The 19,395-nt window shown below is 43.1% G+C and overlaps 2 protein-coding genes across 2 annotated transcripts in view; both read left to right on the forward strand.

The window, feature by feature from the left end:
* LOC134855171 (26S proteasome regulatory subunit 6B-like) overlaps nt 1-19,395 on the forward strand; it is a 101,773-nt gene that overhangs the window by 78,369 nt on the left and 4,009 nt on the right. Inside the window, exon 2 of the mRNA XM_063871597.1 lies at nt 15,001-15,271. Coding sequence (XP_063727667.1) covers nt 15,038-15,271 — 234 coding nt within the window. The 5' untranslated portion in view covers nt 15,001-15,037. The remainder of the gene's footprint in view (nt 1-15,000; nt 15,272-19,395) is intronic.
* The window catches only part of LOC134855173 (charged multivesicular body protein 6-A-like), a 340,778-nt gene that overhangs the window by 78,365 nt on the left and 243,018 nt on the right, over nt 1-19,395 (forward strand). The gene's annotated exons all lie outside the window — the stretch shown is intronic.

Below are 19,395 nucleotides of genomic sequence, written 5' to 3' on the forward strand. Positions count from 1 at the left end.
ACTCGAGATCACGACGCTCCTGACCGGCTGTTCCCTCCAAGTCGGGGGAAGCTCCGGTCTTGCCGAACTTTCACGACTTTTCTGCCGTAATTTCTCGCCCAGCTCTTTCAGACGCGATGAGCCGCCGCTCACCTGACTGTCACTCGAGGTCGAGGTTGGGATATATCCTGGCAGCACCACATCCATCAGCGGGCGTACGGGTTGCGTCTCTAGGCTATGCAAGGAAGACGTTGCGTCATTCGGTATCCAGACTTCCAACCCTTCACTCATGTGTCCCGGGCCTCGCGGTCAAGGTTGAACCGTGCTCTTGCTCTGGGGACTTCATCCACCTCCATGCGTGACTCTGGTCTCGAGCTGGTAACCACTCGCTCCTTCGGCCTGGCTCCCTTCTGTGCGTCAAGTTCGCGTTGTCGTTGTTCTATTCTCTCCAACTCCGACTTCAGTTGTTCACAATTCGCGGCATTCTCCCGCACCTTTAGCTCCTGCTGATGTTCAGCCTTTAGCATCTCAAGCAACCTCAGGGTCTGATCTCGCTCGTTGACCGCCTGGTCCCTTTCCAGCTGAACCTTCTCCCGATCCAGCTTTGCCTGATCCCGATCAAGGTTCGCCTTATTCCTTTCCTTCTGCGTCTTCTCGAGCTTCTTCTTTAGAACACCCAGATCCGGATATGCCTCGGTCGTCTGTTGCGCTCGCGTCATCGACGGCACCCTACTCGAGCCCTGGCTTGTAGATCTTGCTGTTGGCCTAGCCGGTAGTGGGAACTACCCTGCGCCATATTCAGTGTTGTTACTCAGGCCAGGATTCCTTGCCAAGTCAAAGCCCCTTACTCCTCCATCCACGTTCCAAGACAACCATCTGGTCTGTTCTTGGTTTGATATACCCTCGGTGGTGTACCCGATCATCAAGACAGCCTCCGTTGCAGACTCCCTGCACTCACCCTGGTCTTCCAATTGGAGGATGGCATTCAGCATTACTGCCATTCTCTCGTCTATCTGGGTGTAGTCCAGGTCCCTCAGGCGTCTGTACAGCTCATCAAGAGTGGGCTTCTTCAGGGCCGCGGGCATGGAATTCCAGAATCGGTCTGCCATTCTTCGTGACTTCGGGATGTATATAGGTATGTGTTAACCAGCTCAAGAATTACCTTACCAGCTCAAGAATTACCTTACCGACTCAAGTATTACCCAACTCAAGAATTCTCTAGAAATGTTCCCTTGCAAACACTTGCTGTAGGTGTCGATTATCGCGAGTTCAGTCGAGATTTCTCTTTCTGTCTCTCGCTTGAGTGTAGTTGGATTTTCAACTTTGTTTTTCAAACTTGATCTGAAAACAGAAACCACATTAAGACCTAACGTGTCGTGCTCCTAACCTAGAGACCCCCCCTTTTACCAATATGGTTAAAATCTCATCATTTTCATTCTATTAAAAACGATTCAATTGGAATTTCCTTAAAAGCATGCAGATTCATTTTTCATTTTATGTTTTAGCACCGTTAATTCTTTTTTAAAATTTAATTGTCATGCCAATCACGTCTTAAGATCCCTTTACCTGCGCCGCACCCCAGTACCTGACTCAAGACTCCTCCCTCACACCCAACTCGAGACCCCGTGTCCCCAACTCAGGCGATGCTCAAGTAGTATTTTTTGTGCAGATACACCATTATCTCAGTTTCCGCAAAGACTACATGTAGGATAGCGTACAATTCCCTCGAGCTCAGTTTGCCCCTGTTTGGGTCATACACCGGCATTGAGACCTCCGTTATTCCTCTTTCAATCATGAAGTCTCGTAGTCTTGTTAGTGCCAACATCACGTGTTCGGGATCAATTGTGTTCCTGTCATTGACCCTCGTCACTAGGAAGCACAGATATTTGCCCGGGACTTGTGCTACTGATGGTGGAAGCGCTGCCATCCCTCCTAGTCCTGGTCTCTGTCTGAACAGAAACTCCACGTTCTGGTACTCTCTTCTGAAGTCAGCTTCCAATCTTGATTTGAAACTCATGTCCGCCGTGATGCAGATCGCGCTAGTCCTGTTTGACAGGATGAAGTCACTATCCGTTATCATGATGTTCTCCGAGTACTCATTGGGTATTTCAAATTTCGTTTTGAAATTCCGACCTATGGTAGGCTCCGGCTCTTCTTCTACCAGTTCCAATTCGCTTGTTTCTCTCACTTCCTTGAGCTTCTTTATCATCAAATTTTCGGTGTGGGTAAGTCCTACCCCCACTCCCCGGACAAAAATATTTATCGACGTCCCCGTCGATGTTGTCGGGTCTGAATTGTCCTGAGGAATGTCCAGTGGCCTGTCTGTTGCCGTCCATCCGAAAAGAGGGTTCTCTGTCTTCATGTAATTTGCCGCTGATACATCGACTTGTCGAATGCTTTGTCCTTCGTGGCTCTCGTCTTTGACATCGCGCATCCACTCTAGTATCCTCAAGTTCGTGTTGTCTCTCCTCTCTATCTCACTCTGCTCGAGATCCGTCTCTAATTCCGGCGTCGAGTGGTCTTCCTGCGGATAGTGTCCACCATCGTCAATGACCTGCCATTCCTCTCCTGCTTCCAGTTCGCCTGCGCTCAGTAGTTCCTCGCCCAGTTTGTCTGGCTGTATCTTATCGATCAAGAAGTCGTCCCCGTACCTGTTGTACCTCATGCCGGTGCGTTTACGATTACCAGTTCTGGTTTCCGGTGGTGTCGGTCGATCCGGCTCCATCCACTTCGGCACCTCATCTTGCTCCGGGTCGTTCCAGTCTTCTTCTACAAATGATCCTGCATCAGACTCCCCTCCTATCTTTTCGTTGTCGTCAAGACTCAAGTTCTCATTACCATCATTTTTCTCTCTGGTGCCTTTTTCATTCACTTCACACGCTGGCTCTACCACCAGGTACTCAAGACCCTCCATGTCCTTCGGTATGCACCAATCCTCCGGGGACGGGTCGTGAGGCTTCAGATTTTCATAATGTGCCGCTCGCCCAGTACTCAAGCGATAGAACCGTCCTTGTTGATGGACTTCCGTTATCATGAATGGTCCCCTCCACTTCTTGAGTAGTTTCTTTGTTCCCTTGGGCGGTATGACATTTTGGAAGACCCACACATATTGGCCCACTTCATATGGCTTTGTTTGTAATATTTTTTCGTCATATTTTCTGCGTTGCCTCATTTGCGCTTGCGCCGTGTTCCTCCTGCATAGCTCGTTTAACTCCTGTTGTCTTTTGATCGCTTCTTTCACGTACGCCTGAGGCGACGTCCTTTTCCCTTCGTATTCCGGGTAAAAGAATGTCAGAGGCATCGCTCTCTCCCTGCCCGTCAACATCATGAAGGGGCTGATGCCCGTCGTTGAGTGCTGTGTACTGTTGTAGGCCCCTACTACCTGTGGCAGGTATTTATCCCAATCCGTCATGTATCTTGAGCAGTACACCCTTAACATGTTGACCAGTGTCCTGTTCTGTCTCTCTACCAACCCGTTGGTCTGTGGATGGTAGGTTGTCGAGTGTGCTTGAGCAATGTGCGATCTCCTCATCTATTCTTTTGTCAAGTCCCCCACAAAAGCTTTGCCGTTGTCCGACTGGAAAGTCATTGGACAACCATACCGCGATATCCAATGCGTTATCAGATAATCACATGTCTCCTCGGCCGAGGCTGTCTGGCACGGAACCGCTTCCGCCAACTTTGTGAAGTGATCTATTATAACCAGTATCTGGTTATATCCGTACTCTGTCATGCAGATTTTTTGATGGTCTATCTGCACCACTTCATTGAACTCTGAGCTCTCAACGGACTTGAGGGGAAACTTCATCTTCCTTGGGTCTTTTACCTGGAGACATGCCAGGCAGGCATTCACCCATCTCTCGCAAGCTTTTCTCATTCCTGGCCAATCAAACCTGTGAAGTATCCTTTGTTGTACTTTGTCTATCCCCTGGTGGCCCATCTGGTCGTGTGATCTGAAAAGCACCTCCGTCTGGTACAATTGTGGTAGTATGATGAGGTTGTGTTTGTGTAATATCTTTTCCTCATCTCTCATCTTGCACGCTACCACCCCATCAGCTGTGTGATAAAGTAAGTCTTTCTTTTCTTTGTAGAACTGGCTCAAGATCTTGTAGCTGTCTTCCTCAAGTTCCCCCTTCTCCCTGACCCCCGACTGGATCCATTTGGAGAGGTTACTTGTCATTTTGTCATTCTTCTGGGCTCTTATTAGGTCTGACAGCCTATATCTCGCCTTGACATGCTCCTTTAGCGCCATGATCTGTCCATTCATCTCACCAGGGTTGTGGATGTCATCACTCAGTTTCACGCATATCATCCTTTTCACGATTTTCATATCATCTTCTGGCACCAGATTCGTTCTGACGTTTGAGTTGCATGATAGTTCCCTGAATGGTTTCCTTGCGATCGCAATTTTCTCAAGTTCCTCGCCACCTCGCATCTCCTGTATGTCCATGTTGTATGTTCCTGAAGATGGATCCGTCTGTAACTCCCTGTCGTGGTGCCTTGTCTTCTCTTCCGCCAATATCATGCACAGACTGTCTTGGTTTTCGCTGCTCTCATCCGAGTCTTCATCCCATCCTTCACGCTCCCCGGACAATTTTCCTTCTCCGGTTCCTTCTTCCGTGAACCTGGAACACTCCCCAGACTCTTGACCTAGTCCCAGGTGTTCAGTATCTTCTTTGAACGTCACTTTCTTTTTCCTAACCTTGGTCTGCTCCAGAATGTCTTCGGGGATTTTGTCAACTATTGACCGCACGACATCTTTGCTGTCAGTGACGCTTCCTCTTGATGAGTCAGTATCGTTCACTGTCCCTTTTCTCCGAAGTATAGTGAATTCCGGTTTCTCTTGACCCGTCTCTTGGATCACGGGCTTATCATCTGATAGTTTCTCGAGCAACCTCATTAAGTCATCATCTATCTGTGCAGTTCCTGCTTCCACCTGGTTAAGATCATAGCCTTTTGCCTTGAGCGTCTCCTTCACGATCTTCGACTTGAGTATAATCTCAATCGGAATCCCCTTGCTCTTCTTCAAGATGGTCTTCTCTGGAGGCTCTTTAGGCAATTCAGGATGATCTTCTATCGGTTTGCCTGACTTGTCCAGCCATCTCGTGAGTGGAAGACTGTCGTACGTTTCCTTGTCCATGAATGAGAAGCCATCTTTGATTTCCGGTCTGTCTGCTTCTCTTTGCTCTTGTCTCTCATAGAACTCCGTCTTCTTACTCAAGCTGTCGGCATTCTGATGTTTATCTCGCGTTCTATGCTCAATTATCATGTTGTATCCGTCCAGGCGAACTATCCACCTCCCAATGTAACTTTGGTCCATTGAGTACGTTTTCAGCCAGCTCAGTGCTCTGTTGTCGACTCGCAACTTGAATGGCTCACTGCCCAGGTATGCCCTGTATTTCTCGACAAAGGTAACCACCGCGAACATCTCTGCTTTCGGTGCTCCGTACTTCATTTCCGTGTCACTCAGGAATTTGCTCCCGTACGCTATTGGTCTCAAGACTGTCTTTCCATTCCATTCTTGTTCTTGGTGGAGAATCCCAGAAATCGCGACTACCGACGCATCCGTGTCCAGCACGTACATCCCTTTCTCAGTCGGCATACCCAGTACTGGTGCCTCACATAGCTCTTTCTTTATTCTCTGGAATGACTCTTCTGCTGCGTTGTTCCACGTGAACTTCTTGCCCTTGTGTCTCATTAATTGTTGCATCGGGTATACTTTGTCTGCATAGCCTTTGATGAACTCTCTATAATATAGTTAGCGAAACCCAGGAAGCTCATCAACTGGTGCTCTGTCTTCGGTGATTTCCAGGTCAGGACTGCTTCCACGGCGTCCGTATCAGGTCTGATGCCGTGCTTGTCTACCATCCTGCCCAAGTATTTTATTGAGTCCTTGAGTATCTCGCACTTTGATGGTTTACACTTTAGCCCCGACCTCTTCATGCATGCAAACACTTCGTCAAGTCTCTCAATGTGGTCTTCCAGTGTTGGCGTCGCTATTACCACGTCATCCACGTAGCACATTACCAGGTTGCCATACTTCTTCGTTACGCCTATCAGCGCGTGTGCCATCAACCGCTGAAACGTGGCTGTGGCATTGCAAAGTCCAAACGGCATCCGTTTCCATTGAAACAGACCCAGCTCGCAGGCAAACCCTGTCTTGTCCCTGTCCTGCTTCCTTAGTGGTACTTGCCAAAAGGCCGAGCCTAAATCAAGAGTCGTAAAAAATTTTGCATCACCTAACTTCGAGAGGCTCTCATCAATCCTAGGTATGGGATAGGCATCCTTCACCGTGACGGAGTTCAGGTATCGAAAGTCACAACAAAACCTCAACTGGTCGCCTTTCTTTTTGGCCATCACTACTCCACACGCCCACGGTGACTTGGATGGTTCTATCATGTCATACTCTAGTAACGTCTCGATCTCTTTTCTACACGCGTCCGATTTGTGTGGGGTCATGCGCCTCGCCCCCTCCCTGTGTGGTACCGCGTTTTCCTCAAGTTCTATTTCATGCTCAACGAAATTACAACACCCGATATCCGCCTTATGCCTCGAAAAAACTTCCTCGTTCCGCTCTAGTACGTCCTTGATGGCTTCGAGCTGTTCATCTTTCAGTTTGCCCCTCAAATGTTCAATCTCCGGCAGGACCGGTTTTTCATTTTGCATTTCATCTAGTGTGGGTCGCTCTGGAAAGTTCGAACAGCTCGACAGCCCATCATCCGTTTCTGACTTAAGTGATTTAATAAGACCTGAAGAATCTTTTATTTTCTGCAATCGTCTCAAGATACAAATTTTGTCCCTGTGATTGGGACAATCAACAACTTCATTTTGTTTTGAGTTCTCAATTGTTTCATATCGAGTTTTAACCGGTAAAGCATATCCCAGTTTCCTCCCTCTCTGTATCGTGATCGGTATATCAAGGGTATTCAACAAGACACTGACGCAGAGGCCGCTCTTCGTTATCGAAAATGATCTTCCTAAAACAGCAGCACTTTGACTATTAGGATTCGGAACTATACACACTTGCTTGTTGTCACTTAGTTCATTGTAATTTTTCATCCTCAAACTTACGATTGCCGCTTCATTGGCTTTTAGCCTTACCCTCCTACTCAAGAATACCGGTGCTTTGTTTTCATTTGCCATTATTAAATTTACCGGTTTGATTGCGTACCTCCTATCCGGGTTCCGTATCCTGAACATTGCGTTATTTAGGTCAATCGTTACGTCGAAATTCCTGATGAAGTCTCTGCCCAAAATGAATTGGTCAGATTCATCTAGGTTTTCTACCACGATAAAGCTCATCCATAGGTTACGTTCCCCCAAACTGAGGGCTATTATCGGCGTCCTGCCCAGCACCCGAAGGGCCCCCTTGTTTGCAGCTGACAGCCGTATTCTCGAATCTATCAAGTCACCTTTGTCAAAGCCCATCCTTTCCCAAATTTCGATTGGTATGACGCTCAAGACTGCTCCCGTGTCAAGTAACCCACGTAGTTGAGTCTTTTTGCCACTTATGTCTAGCACGTGCCCTGTCACATCTGCCTCTGTCCCGATGTGCATCGCATCTTCTTCAAGCATAGCGCAGTGTCCAATCGATCTCACTTTCAACTCTTCTTTCCCTACGTAGATTTGCCCAATTAGGTCTTCGTCACATGTTATCATTGTCTTGGTATAGATGTTTATTCCATCTATATTTAGCATCACCTCGTGTGGACCATAAGCTTCAGTATATCTGTTATCAACCCGTACCGACTTGCTGCCCCCTCTCATGAGTAGTGCTCTCAGCGCTCTAGAAGTCGTTTGTGGGCTTATACCACTCAAGTAATCTGCGTACACGTCAATGTGCATTATTGTCTGGTCGCTCGGTTCGCTCAAGTTTCTGGTTACCTCGTGGCCGCCCACTGTGATTATCGACATTATTCTCGCCCCTATTTTCGATATGCCGAATGGCTTTCCCGTCACCATCTTCACAGTGTTACAATTCCCTGTTTTTGTTGAGCCTGGTACAGCCTCTGGTGTTGGGTTTGATCCGGTTAATGCTTCGTTGAAATTCTGTCTTTCGATCTCCAGCTTTAGTCGTTGCTCTATTTCTTTCGCAGCCAGATCCTGTTTCACTTTGGCAATTGCCTCCGTCGCCGCTTTCTCATAATTTATCTCTAGAGAATTCCCGGCCGCGGATTCTATCGCACCATTAACATGTGTTACAGCTTTCACTGTCTTCGTTGGCAATTCCGTGCTTGGTGTTCCTAAGTTCCTCGATTCAAACTCGTTTTGCCTGTTCCGCTGATTCTGCACCGCCGCTAATGCCAACTTATGCTTGGGGTGACTCTGGTCCTTGACCGCTTCCCAGAACAAGGGACAATCCATTCTGAAGTGCCCCTCCTGGTTACAGAAGAAGCATCGAGCGCCTATCTTGATGATTAAGCCATTATAGTACTCGTGTTCCTCCATCTGGCTCATGTCCTCCTCATCCGGTGCGTATCCTAGGCTCTTCATGCCTTGTTTGTATGTTGTGCAGTCAGCCACGTGGTGGTCCGCTGACCCGCAGTTCGCGCATGATCTGCGCTTGTCCATATCATCTCTAGGTTTGTACCATGATGACCTCTGGGGTTGGCTTCCCCCCTGTGTGTTCCTGTTTTCTGAATATGAGTATTTCTTGGGCTTCATCAGCATGTATTCCCTTGATTTCTATCTCATTTCTCCTGGGGTTGGTTCGCTGTCTTTCGACAATGTGTAGTATGTTGCTAACATTGTACTTAAGTCGTCACTTTTTACCCCATCAATGAACTTCGAGGCAATGCTAAAGTTTCTTCTGTTTGTCGACTCCTCTGGGTCACTCCTTCTTCTCAAGCTCTCGAGATCATCTAGGAACCGATCTATTGACTCGTCGTCCCTCTGCCTTCTCTTTTCAAATCGCATCATCGCTTGGTGACCCTTCATGCCTGACCCGAATCGATTCAGCAATATCTCGAAGATCTTGTCCGCGGTGTCGCGTTCTTCTTCTTTCTTTGCGACCACGCATTTTAATGCCGTGCCTTCTAAATTGCTGAGTATGGCTGTGCATGCTTGTCTTTCATCATTTAAGTTATCTTGCTCCAGGTGTAATCTCATCACTTCCACCCAAGTGTCGATACATCCATCGGAGTCGTCTTTGAATTCCTTTGGCTTCTTGAAAGTTTTTCTTGATTTTCCGTCCCTCCTATCGCTCGAGTCAGTGTTCCTCGTGGCGAAGGCCTCTAGAGTCCTGTTCATCATCTCCCAAGTGCTTGCCCATGTCATAGCATCCGGACCTGCGTTGCTGTTAGCTGTTGAGTCCCCCGGGCAAGTCGTTGTACTTGACGTTCCATTCTTCATGATTGTTTTAGCAACTGTCGGTGCTGTGCTCACCGTATCCCGGGTTAAGGGCAACGATGTCGATTGCCGTTTGCCCCTTTGTGGTTCCACAAAGTCAACTCTGGTGCCTTGCGTACGATCCGCTGCCGGTCTTTCTTGTGAGGTAGAACTTCTCAAGATTGCATCCAATTTCGTCTGTATTGCACATGAACTTTCGGCCTGATTCTTGCTCATTGTGTCCATTCTCTTTTCCAGGCTACCTAATTGGCTGTTGACATCATCATATCGGTTTTTCAACTGTTGCATATCTTTTTTGATGTTCTTTTCTCGTTCTTCATTGGTGGTTTCTACCTTATCTGACATCTCCTTGAGTCTCTCATCTGTTGCCTTAGCCAGGTTAAAATAACTATCCAGATACTCGTGTTTGTTGTATCTTAATTCTTTTCTTATCACTTCTCTGTCCTCTTCGCTGTGCTTCAGTTTTTTGTCGATCTGATTCAGTTTCGCCATCAAGTCACCTAGCTCAATAGTAGCCTCTTCACGGTCAGCCGTCGGTCTGTCCTCGGCCGTAGCTTCTGCTTTATTTTGTTCCTCTCTTGGATTGGCTTCTGTCGTCTTCGTGCTCACTGTCCCAAATGTTCGTGCTCTTTCAGCTTTTGGTTCTTCAGTCATGTTTTCTTTCGTTTTTATTCCGACCATCATCGCCAACCTTTCTGTAAAAGATGTCTTTTTTACTTGAGAGTCTTCTTTCACCGTCTCTTCGGTGTTGCCCATTGCATCTTCCACATTGTCTATTGGTGAGAACTCTATGGGTTTTGGGTTTGGTTCTTCTGCATTGGGCATTGGAGTTGACTCCGTCGTCTTTTTCTCCAGTTCATCTACGCTCTGGTCTGGTGTCTCTAGGTCGATTTCGATTGTAGGCTCCACCTGTTTTTCCCTCGCATCTTCTCGCGTCTTGCTCTCGGTGCCACTCTTCGTGCTGACCATGCTAACTGAAAAGTTATTTTTTGTTTTGCTTGGGCCCCTTGATGTCGTTCCACGCAGCGACGAGTTATATTTCGTGTTTGATCCACTTGACCTTTTTTCAAGCACCGGTACCCTACTCCGTCTCATTATTTTTATTTACAATTGATCCTATTTACAATATTATTATATACACAATTCTATTCTAAGAATAAAAAAAAATTTGTTGAAACAAATTCTTAAATGAAAATATACAACGTGATAAAAACCTTGTTCCAGTTCTCTAAAATCTTCGAGTAACTTTCTTTATTAGTGGTCCCAACCGTACCGGGTTCCAATTAGTCTTGTTCTGTCTTAATTCTGTCTTAAAACAACCTGTTGTAATTTTACTTCAATTTTTATACTGTCCTAAGACTTCCAGTTACCGTCCCTACACTTCTTTGTACCGTCCCAGGCTTCCTTCTGCTGTCCCAAGACTGTTCGGTATTGTCCCAGTACTTCGTCAGTTTCCCAAGACCCTTGTCCTGAGAGTACTATCCCAAGACTACTGTCCCAAGGCTAGTGTTCCAAGACCAGTGTCCCAAGACCGCTGTCCCAAGGCCAGTGTCCCAAGACCAGTGTCCCAAGACCGCTGTCCCAAGGCTAGTGTCCCAAGACTACTGTCCCAAGGCTAGTGTCCCAAGACTACTGTCACAAGGCTAGTGTCCCAAGGCTAGTGTCCCAAGACTACTGTCCCAAGGCTAGTGTCCCAAGACTACTGTCCCAAGGCTACTATCCCAAGGCTAGTGTCCCAAGACTACTGTCCCAAGACCACTGTCCCAAGACCCTTGTCCCAAGACCCTGTCCCAAGACCACTGTCCCAAGACCCTTGTCCCAAGACCCTGTCCCAAGACCCTTGTCCCAAGACCACTGTCCCAAGACCCTGTCCCAAGACCCTGTCCCATGACCTTGTCCCAAGACCACTGTCCCAAGACCCTGTCCCAAGACCCTGTCCCAAGACCCTTGTCCCAAGACCACTGTCCCAAGACTGTATCAAGACTGTTCTGGTCCAACACTGTCCCAGGACTTCTTTGGCACTGTCCCAAGACCGTTGACAAGTGTCTGAGCGGTGGGACCTCTTTCTTCTTCGTTATGGGGACTTCTTGATTCACTGTAACTTGTACCACCACTCAAGCTCTAGTAAAATTTTCCCAAAAACCCTCTCTTAAAAGCCAAATGCTGCCCCCCTTTTTCTTATTTCTTTTTAATTACCTATCTTTCAATGTTCCAAGCAACTTGAGACCAAAACCTGTGCGCAGGTATCTTGTGATCACCTGTTCGTATAAAAAATAAACACAAATCCTCACCAAAATGCAACAAAAATCCAAGCTAGAAAAAGTAATAAAAACGGAAAGATGAGCCCACCTAAAATTCAAAGGTGACAAATGTCTACCTTCTATCGAAAAAAATGTCTGGTACCTAATTGCCACGCGTTTCCTTCCCCCCTGCTAGCGATCTTATGGGGTATCACAAAAACTGTCTATGTCCGTTCCCCCCTACCGATCCGACCAGGGTACCTACCTTAACCTAATTCCAATTTTGGATATCCGCTTCCTATGACCAACGCGTGTAAATGACTAATGTAACTAAACCAACGATGTCGACTAATTAGTTACTCTAATTTCTCCCCTTTTTACAATTTACAACCGCCAACCTCTAACTTAACCAGCCCCCCTTCTAACCTCCCCCCTTTTTAGCCCCCCTTCTTAAGCCTAAAATTACCTTAAGCGCCGGGTGCTAAACCTCTCAAGAGAAAACCGTAGACCTGTCTCCAGGCCTGCTCAAGTAAAAACGTTCCTCAAAACCGGGGGATATCGCTTATCCAATTTTACACTTATTTCCTATAATGTAATATGAATTTTAACGATACCCGTTCTGCCCAACTTGAGAACTCGAGAACTGCCAAATCCTTCTTGGCTACTTTCCCACTCGACTGGTCACCTCTTCCAGTCCAGTCTCCTATTGGTTCAGCTCAAGTGCTCCTGAACCACTTTCCCACTCGGCTGGTCACCTCTTCCAGTCAAGTCTCCTTGTTGTCCAGCTAAGTTCCAAGCTATCTAAAAACCCTTGATAACGCCCCACACTCGGGCACTTTATTAAGGTTACTGGGTTAATTTGCTAGGTTGATCGAAACGATCGAACTTGTAAAACAGTATGGGTATACTATTTAATTAATATAAAGGTTTGATCCAACTGATCTGGTGTCAAAGTCACTGTCTTTTTTCGTTTTATGGTTTTTGTTCCTTTTTCTATTCTTTTTCGGTTTTTGTTTTGCTTTTTGTCTTTTTGCTCGTGTTTTTGTCCCCCTAGTTGCCCCCTTTACTCGGTTAGCTAAGCCTCGTTCGGAGAGCGTACCAGGCAATTTTCTCGAGTTTTCTCAAAAAGCTATCACGGTACAACCGGAAGGTTTGCACGTTCCTGTCGAACCGTACCACCGGTACTCTAGAATGGGCATTCAGCCCGAAGCTGTCTCAAGTGGGTTTGACTCCGTAGTCTTGATGTCGTAAACACCCAGGAGCGCCATAAAAACACTATGTAACATTCGTCTACTGCAGTCACACATGAGGCTTAAGAAAAATAGGCCCTATAACTATTGGCTCAAGAGTCAGGGACACTATCTCTTGTGTTTTTCTACCTCAAATCAGTCGGAGCCAATTCGGTTCGTTTGTGACATGAGACTACGACCCGTTACAGCTTAAAGGCTATTACTAAAATATCCCCCCACTCTAGAATTAAGAACGTCCTCATGCTTAGGTCTCTAGATACCCAAAATACATGAACGCCGTTAAAAACCGGGTTGAAACAATCCGTTAAGTTATTTTTTATTAGACAGTGGAACTTTGATCCATTTCAGATGGATCAACCTAAAACTCGCCTTACCTCAACATAACAATTATACAACACACTCTAGAAATTTAAATTAGTACTCACATTGTAGCACGCTCAAGAACCAGGAAGTAAATAAGTCGGTGAGCAATTCAAGAATCAATAAAGTAACTAAAATGAGTTTAAGGTTTGTCAGTTTTAATAACAAGAACAAGTTTGTACTCTAGAATGTAAGTTCTCGTGAACCATTGGGACACTCTAGCTGTCCACCTTTCCACCGAAGGTTCACTCTAGTCCAGTTTAGAATAATACTCCAATCACAACAATCCAGTTCGTGGGAATGCGCTCGTCTCTGTTTTAGATGGGACAGCTCTACTCTAGATTATTATTGCTACTGAAATTGCGAATAGCAATTTCCCACTGATTTTTCTTGCAACTTTCCCGCGATTGTTACTCGATTGTTCTGACTTCTCTTTTCTGATTTTCAGTTATCGCGAGAAAATCTTGCATGACAGGTTCCATTCGAAATTTTGAAAAATTAAATTTCACTCCAAAATTAAGTGTTTTTTGCTTCTCTCAAGGTCAAACTTCCAAATATGACCGACTGGCACATTTCTTAAGCCTCATATGTGACTGAAGTAGGCGACTGTTACATTCCCAGTGGAATAAAAACTTTACCTATTGATCCAGTTTTCTCAAGTTGGGTTCATGTTATCAAAAAAGCGCCAATCATAAATTGTTCTAGAAATTCGAAGAGCTTAAAGGGCATACGTTTTTCTTTGAAATTCGGATGTTCTGATTTTTTCAAGAAAGTCAAAAAGTAAGTGTTTTTTTTATGTTTACTTGCGTTCATAGCTCTTTTCCAATCTTCGATTGGCTATGGTTTTTTTTAGCAATCTCCGTACATTTCTCTTTTAGTCTATGAGTTTTAATGATTAATTTTTTTTGTAATTTTTTTGGACGGCATGATGGCGGACGGTGAATTCCCATAGGTTCCAATATTCATAAGTTCCAAAACAAAAAATCAGTCGCATAAGTTCCAAAATTTATCTTCTTTCTGACTGGTTGAAATTTGAGCCAACGAATTTATGGATTGATTGTTTACTGTTCAACCAGCATAAACTCAAGCTGCAGAACAGAGAGCAGGCAGCTTTTTAAAACAGAGAATCTCCCTGGCAATACAGATTGCGAACGCCGCTTGCGTACTCGGAACAATAAATGACAAAATAACTTTCGACGAAATTTTTTACTTGTAACACTTGTATATTATATTATCTCGTGTCGAGTTGCGTGTTCTTATTGAAGAAGCGTAACCAGTATCGATTTTAAATGAAAAGGACTTAAACACTTGACATCTTCTTTTATCATTATCACTTCCATATCTAGAAAATTCCAAGGATTTTGACTGGAATACATGATGAAGGGACTCATGACTGTAACCTCGGTTACTATGATACTTTTGACCTTCTGATTACCTCGTAAAGCTGCAGAATAGTGACCGCCGCAGTCGCGCCAACGTGTTGCGAGCTTGCCACCAAAGGGTAGGACTCTATACGAAATTTAGAGCCGGCTTAAACCGGTGGCCAATTGAAAAGATTTGGAACTTATGCGACTGCTATTTTATTTTGGAACCTATGGGACTGATTTTTCATTTTGGAACCTATGAATACGCACCCTATGGGACTGATTTTTCATTTTGGAACCTATGAATACGCACCATGGCGGACATTTGATCTAATTTGGTTCATGGTTACTTTCCATCATATAGACGGCAATTTTTGTTGCGCTGGTGTTTTAACCTCTGATTAACTCGAAATTTTCAAAAAAAATGCTAATGAGATAAATGATTTTGTTGTCATGTTTTAGATTATCTGTACTAAAATCTAGCTAATTAGTCAACATGGAAGAAATTGGAATAACGGAGACACAAGCAGCGGTCGATCCAACCATAACGCGACCCAGCACAGCTGTTACTGACATTGGCTACGCATATACTGATTCCTCTCACGACGACGATCTCTACATCAAGTACAAGAAACTGCAAAAGCAACTCGAGTTTCTGAACGTGCAGGAGGAATATATCAAGGACGAGCAGAGAAACTTGCAGAATGAGTATCTTCATGCTCAAGAAGAGGTTAGACTACAGTGGATCCAGTTTGTGTTATGACTTTTAACCGTTGCAGCTTTGGTAATTCGTTTTCTCATGATTTTTCTTTAGTTATATAAGGAATAATTTGTATCCTAAGTTTTCTACCAGAAAAAAATTATCAGCTGATTAAAATGTTGAAAACTACCTGTTACAAAATTTTGGCTTTGTGTCACAATGGCCATTTGGTCTAGTAGTTACACAAGTGAGCTATAGCGAGCGTAGTGCCAAGTTGCGGTATCCACGTTTTTGCAACCTAGCTCGCTAATAGAAATTTTCATTTTTGCAATCGTTTTGTACTACATTAGCCGTACAATAAAATAGCATCTGTGGCTGCTTTATTGACGTTTAGCGTTCTAGATGGCTAATGTTATAGAAATTTTTAAGCGACCGTGACACAGAAGCCAGGATGTGAGACTCCTAATTTTGTTCCAAAGATAAACGATAAAAGATGTTCCGAAGCCTGGAGAGCTTTCTATTTTCTAAAACGCAACGTATCGAAACTAGCAAACAAATATATGAAACTGAACGCATACAAAGGGTATGTAGTCCCTGTTATAGCATACGCATCTCAGGCACAAAGGTGAAATGAGGGATATCGAAAAAATCCAAAAACGGGCCACCTCATGGATACTTGGCATATGGAAAAATTACAACAATAGATTAAAGTAACTAGAGCTCCTGCCTCTATCTCCGTACTTCGAACTACACGATGCCCTACTCTTACTATCCAGCTTGCAAGGAAACTATAACATCAGAAAACCCGTATCAATAAAGAACAACCCTGGAAATGACATCAATACAAGACAAACCAGCGGTAATCAAATAAATATTGAAAAAACAAGAACACAAAAAGCCGATGAAAACTTCTGGAAGAGATCGAGCAGATTGCTAAACATCATTACAAAGAAAACAAACTACGAGATTAGCGAGCTGACGAAGCTGGTTTCAACAAAAATCTACTGGGAAATTTTTTGAACAATATAGTGAAATAAACTCATGCACATAGAGAATCATCCGCAATTGTGGCAATTGCAATCCGATGCAGAAAATATAAGTGACCAAAACTGTGGGGTGCAAGCCCTTGAGCCAAGAGCTCTAAAGACTGACCTACTACTACTGTTACTACTAATCTACTTTTAACAATTTCAATCCCTTCACAAAGCAGTTTTATTTTTCAAGGCTTTTTGGTGGCTAGTTTTTTTCTATTGTCAAGCTACAGTGACGCAGATGCGAGGACATAGGACTCCTTATCTATATGTTCAGTCTGCAATCAAGTTACGGTTCAAAACGAAAATTAAGTTTTCGAGAATCCTTTCACTTTTTCTTTCCTATTTCTATTTTTTCTTCGAGCTTTTTTTGTTTTCTCGCTTGTTAACTAAGTTCAGCTTCGCCTCTGTGTAAAATATTGTAGAATTTGTTTGGGGGCAATAATGGGGAAGAGCCGTATAATTTTTTTTCTGGACATATTTTTAACCCCCACGCTTAATCATGGCCAAAAACTAAATCTGATGTTTACAAATATCATGGAAGCGTGAAAAGTCTTAAATACCAACAAAGTATCCTCAATTATCACAGCAGCTTTGTGGCACTAATTTATGCATGCACTGGAGAAACAGCGCCCGGCTTTGCTAAAACTGTCCAGAAGCTAGCGAAACAATTAAGCGAAAAACGAAAAGAATGATACTGCTACACAATTAATTTAATACGAACCAAAATATGCTTCGCACTACTGAGAAGGCATATTTATGTTAAAACGAGCACATAAGACATGATTTGTTCCAAATGAAACTTTTAAAAAAAAGAAGCCACTATTTCTCCAATAATCGAGAAATGACTCAGAAGTAGCGGAGATTCATTGACCAATATACATAATAGGCGCACCCTCAACAATATTAGAAAAGCGATTAATCTGAAAAATCAACAAATACCTGTTATCTAAATTGTGTAGCAACATCGTTTTAGAACGTTACATTCCACCCTTGATGCATTTCTGTATTGTACTTAATTTTTCTCCAAATCCCTTGATAAAATGAAAACGCTGCCGTGTCTTTACTCGCTCTATTAATGGCTTTAAATTCGATTTTTCATGAATTTTTTTATGATCGAATTAAATCATTTGGATTTCGCTTTACCATTAAAAAAGGTCCATAAATTCACGAGCTATTAGCAACAAAAGACTATTAAGGAAGGGGAGGCGGAGCAATAAGCAGAATGGTCCAAGTGCAGAATGGGTTTGAGAGCAGAAAAACAGATAAATATTGAATTTTATTGCTTTATACGGGCTAAATGATAAAACGATTATTAGAATCGTCAAAGAATACCATGAAAACGAATAAATTATGCATGAGTTGGCAAATTTTATTAAGTTTTTTGATTAATTTTTTTTTAAATTCTTGATTAATGGACCCATTCTGCTCTTAGACCATTTTGCTTATTGACTGGCCACCTTAGCAAGGGCAGTCGGTTGCTGTACAAGAAACCTATATTACCGCTTGTCGTTTCTGTGCTTGGTTTGATAAAAAGAGCAAGACAACAATTGTGATTAAGAGTGAATTAGGCAGATTCTTAAGCAACAATCAACTCAGACGTGCAAAGTAGTGCAATTTTTAGATGGGTTACGTAGCAGTATTTAGACAACCGCGTATTCCTACTCGTCAGTAAGTAGACAAACACTGTATTAACCAATCAGAATCGAGACAAAGAAGAAATTATTAAATCTATTATATATCTATTATTATATATTTAAATGCGAGCTTCACTATCTCACCATGTTTAAGTTTTTTAACGTAATATTTTTGCATGTTAAACAAAAGAATTTTTTTCACGTTTAAACTAAATCGTATATTGCAATGGTTAAGGTTTTTTTGATTTTCCAGTTTAAACTCAGTGTTTATTTCATCAAATTTGAAATTAGCAACCCAATAGTAGGATATTTTCAGAGTTTTGCCAGGTTTTGCGATTCTGGCCTCCATATATGAAGAACCAAATCCTTTTAGTTTACGAGATAGGCAATTTTCGAGATTTTTCGAAAGTTTCTAGAAAATTTGATTTTAAAAAAATTCTCAATTTTTGATATTCTCACCCTGTAGTTGGGTGCTGTCAGGTTACTCTCAGGGGTTACGAATCTTGCCTCTGGTTATGACTGCTCAAATCCTTGTAGTTTTCCAGATATGACGTTTTTTGTAATTTTTTCAAAAAAAATTCATGAAAATTAAGTTAATTTTTCAAAGTTTGAATTTCCTAACCTGTACATTAGAATAAAACCTATGCTCTCCAGCTTCTATTAACTATGCTCTCGGAAGTTTTGAAATACATCTCTGGTCGAAATTAGCTTGACCTCATTTTAATGAAATTTGTAAGTTTATATTAATTTGATTGAGATTTTTCATTGAGCTTGATTTTATCAACACTATTTGAAGCCACCATTGGCATTTTCACCAGGAAAAAACCTCGTGGAGGATTGGTTGATATGAAAAAATTCATGAAAATTAAGTTAATTTTTCAAAGTTTGAATTTCCTAACCTGTACATTAGAATAAAACCTATGCTCTCCAGCTTCTATTAACTATGCTCTCGGAAGTTTTGAAATACATCTCTGGTCGAAATTAGCTTGACCTCATTTTAATGAAATTTGTAAATTTATATTAATTTGATTGAGATTTTTCATTGAGCTTGATTTTATCAACACTATTTGAAGCCACCATTGGCATTTTCACCAGGAAAAAACCTCGTGGAGGATTGGTTGATATGAAAAAATTCATGAAAATTAAGTTAATTTTTCAAAGTTTGAATTTCCTAACCTGTACATTAGAATAAAACCTATGCTCTCCAGCTTCTATTAACTATGCTCTCGGAAGTTTTGAAATACATCTCTGGTCGAAATTAGCTTGACCTCATTTTAATGAAATTTGTAAATTTATATTAATTTGATTGAGATTTTTCATTGAGCTTGATTTTATCAACACTATTTGAAGCCACCATTGGCATTTTCACCAGGAAAAAACCTCGTGGAGGATTGGTTGATATGAAAAAATTCATGAAAATTAAGTTAATTTTTCAAAGTTTGAATTTCCTAACCTGTACATTAGAATAAAACCTATGCTCTCCAGC

Source organism: Symsagittifera roscoffensis, chromosome 10, assembly GCF_963678635.1.
Source record: "Symsagittifera roscoffensis chromosome 10, txSymRosc1.1, whole genome shotgun sequence".
Lineage (NCBI taxonomy): Eukaryota > Metazoa > Xenacoelomorpha > Acoela > Convolutidae > Symsagittifera > Symsagittifera roscoffensis.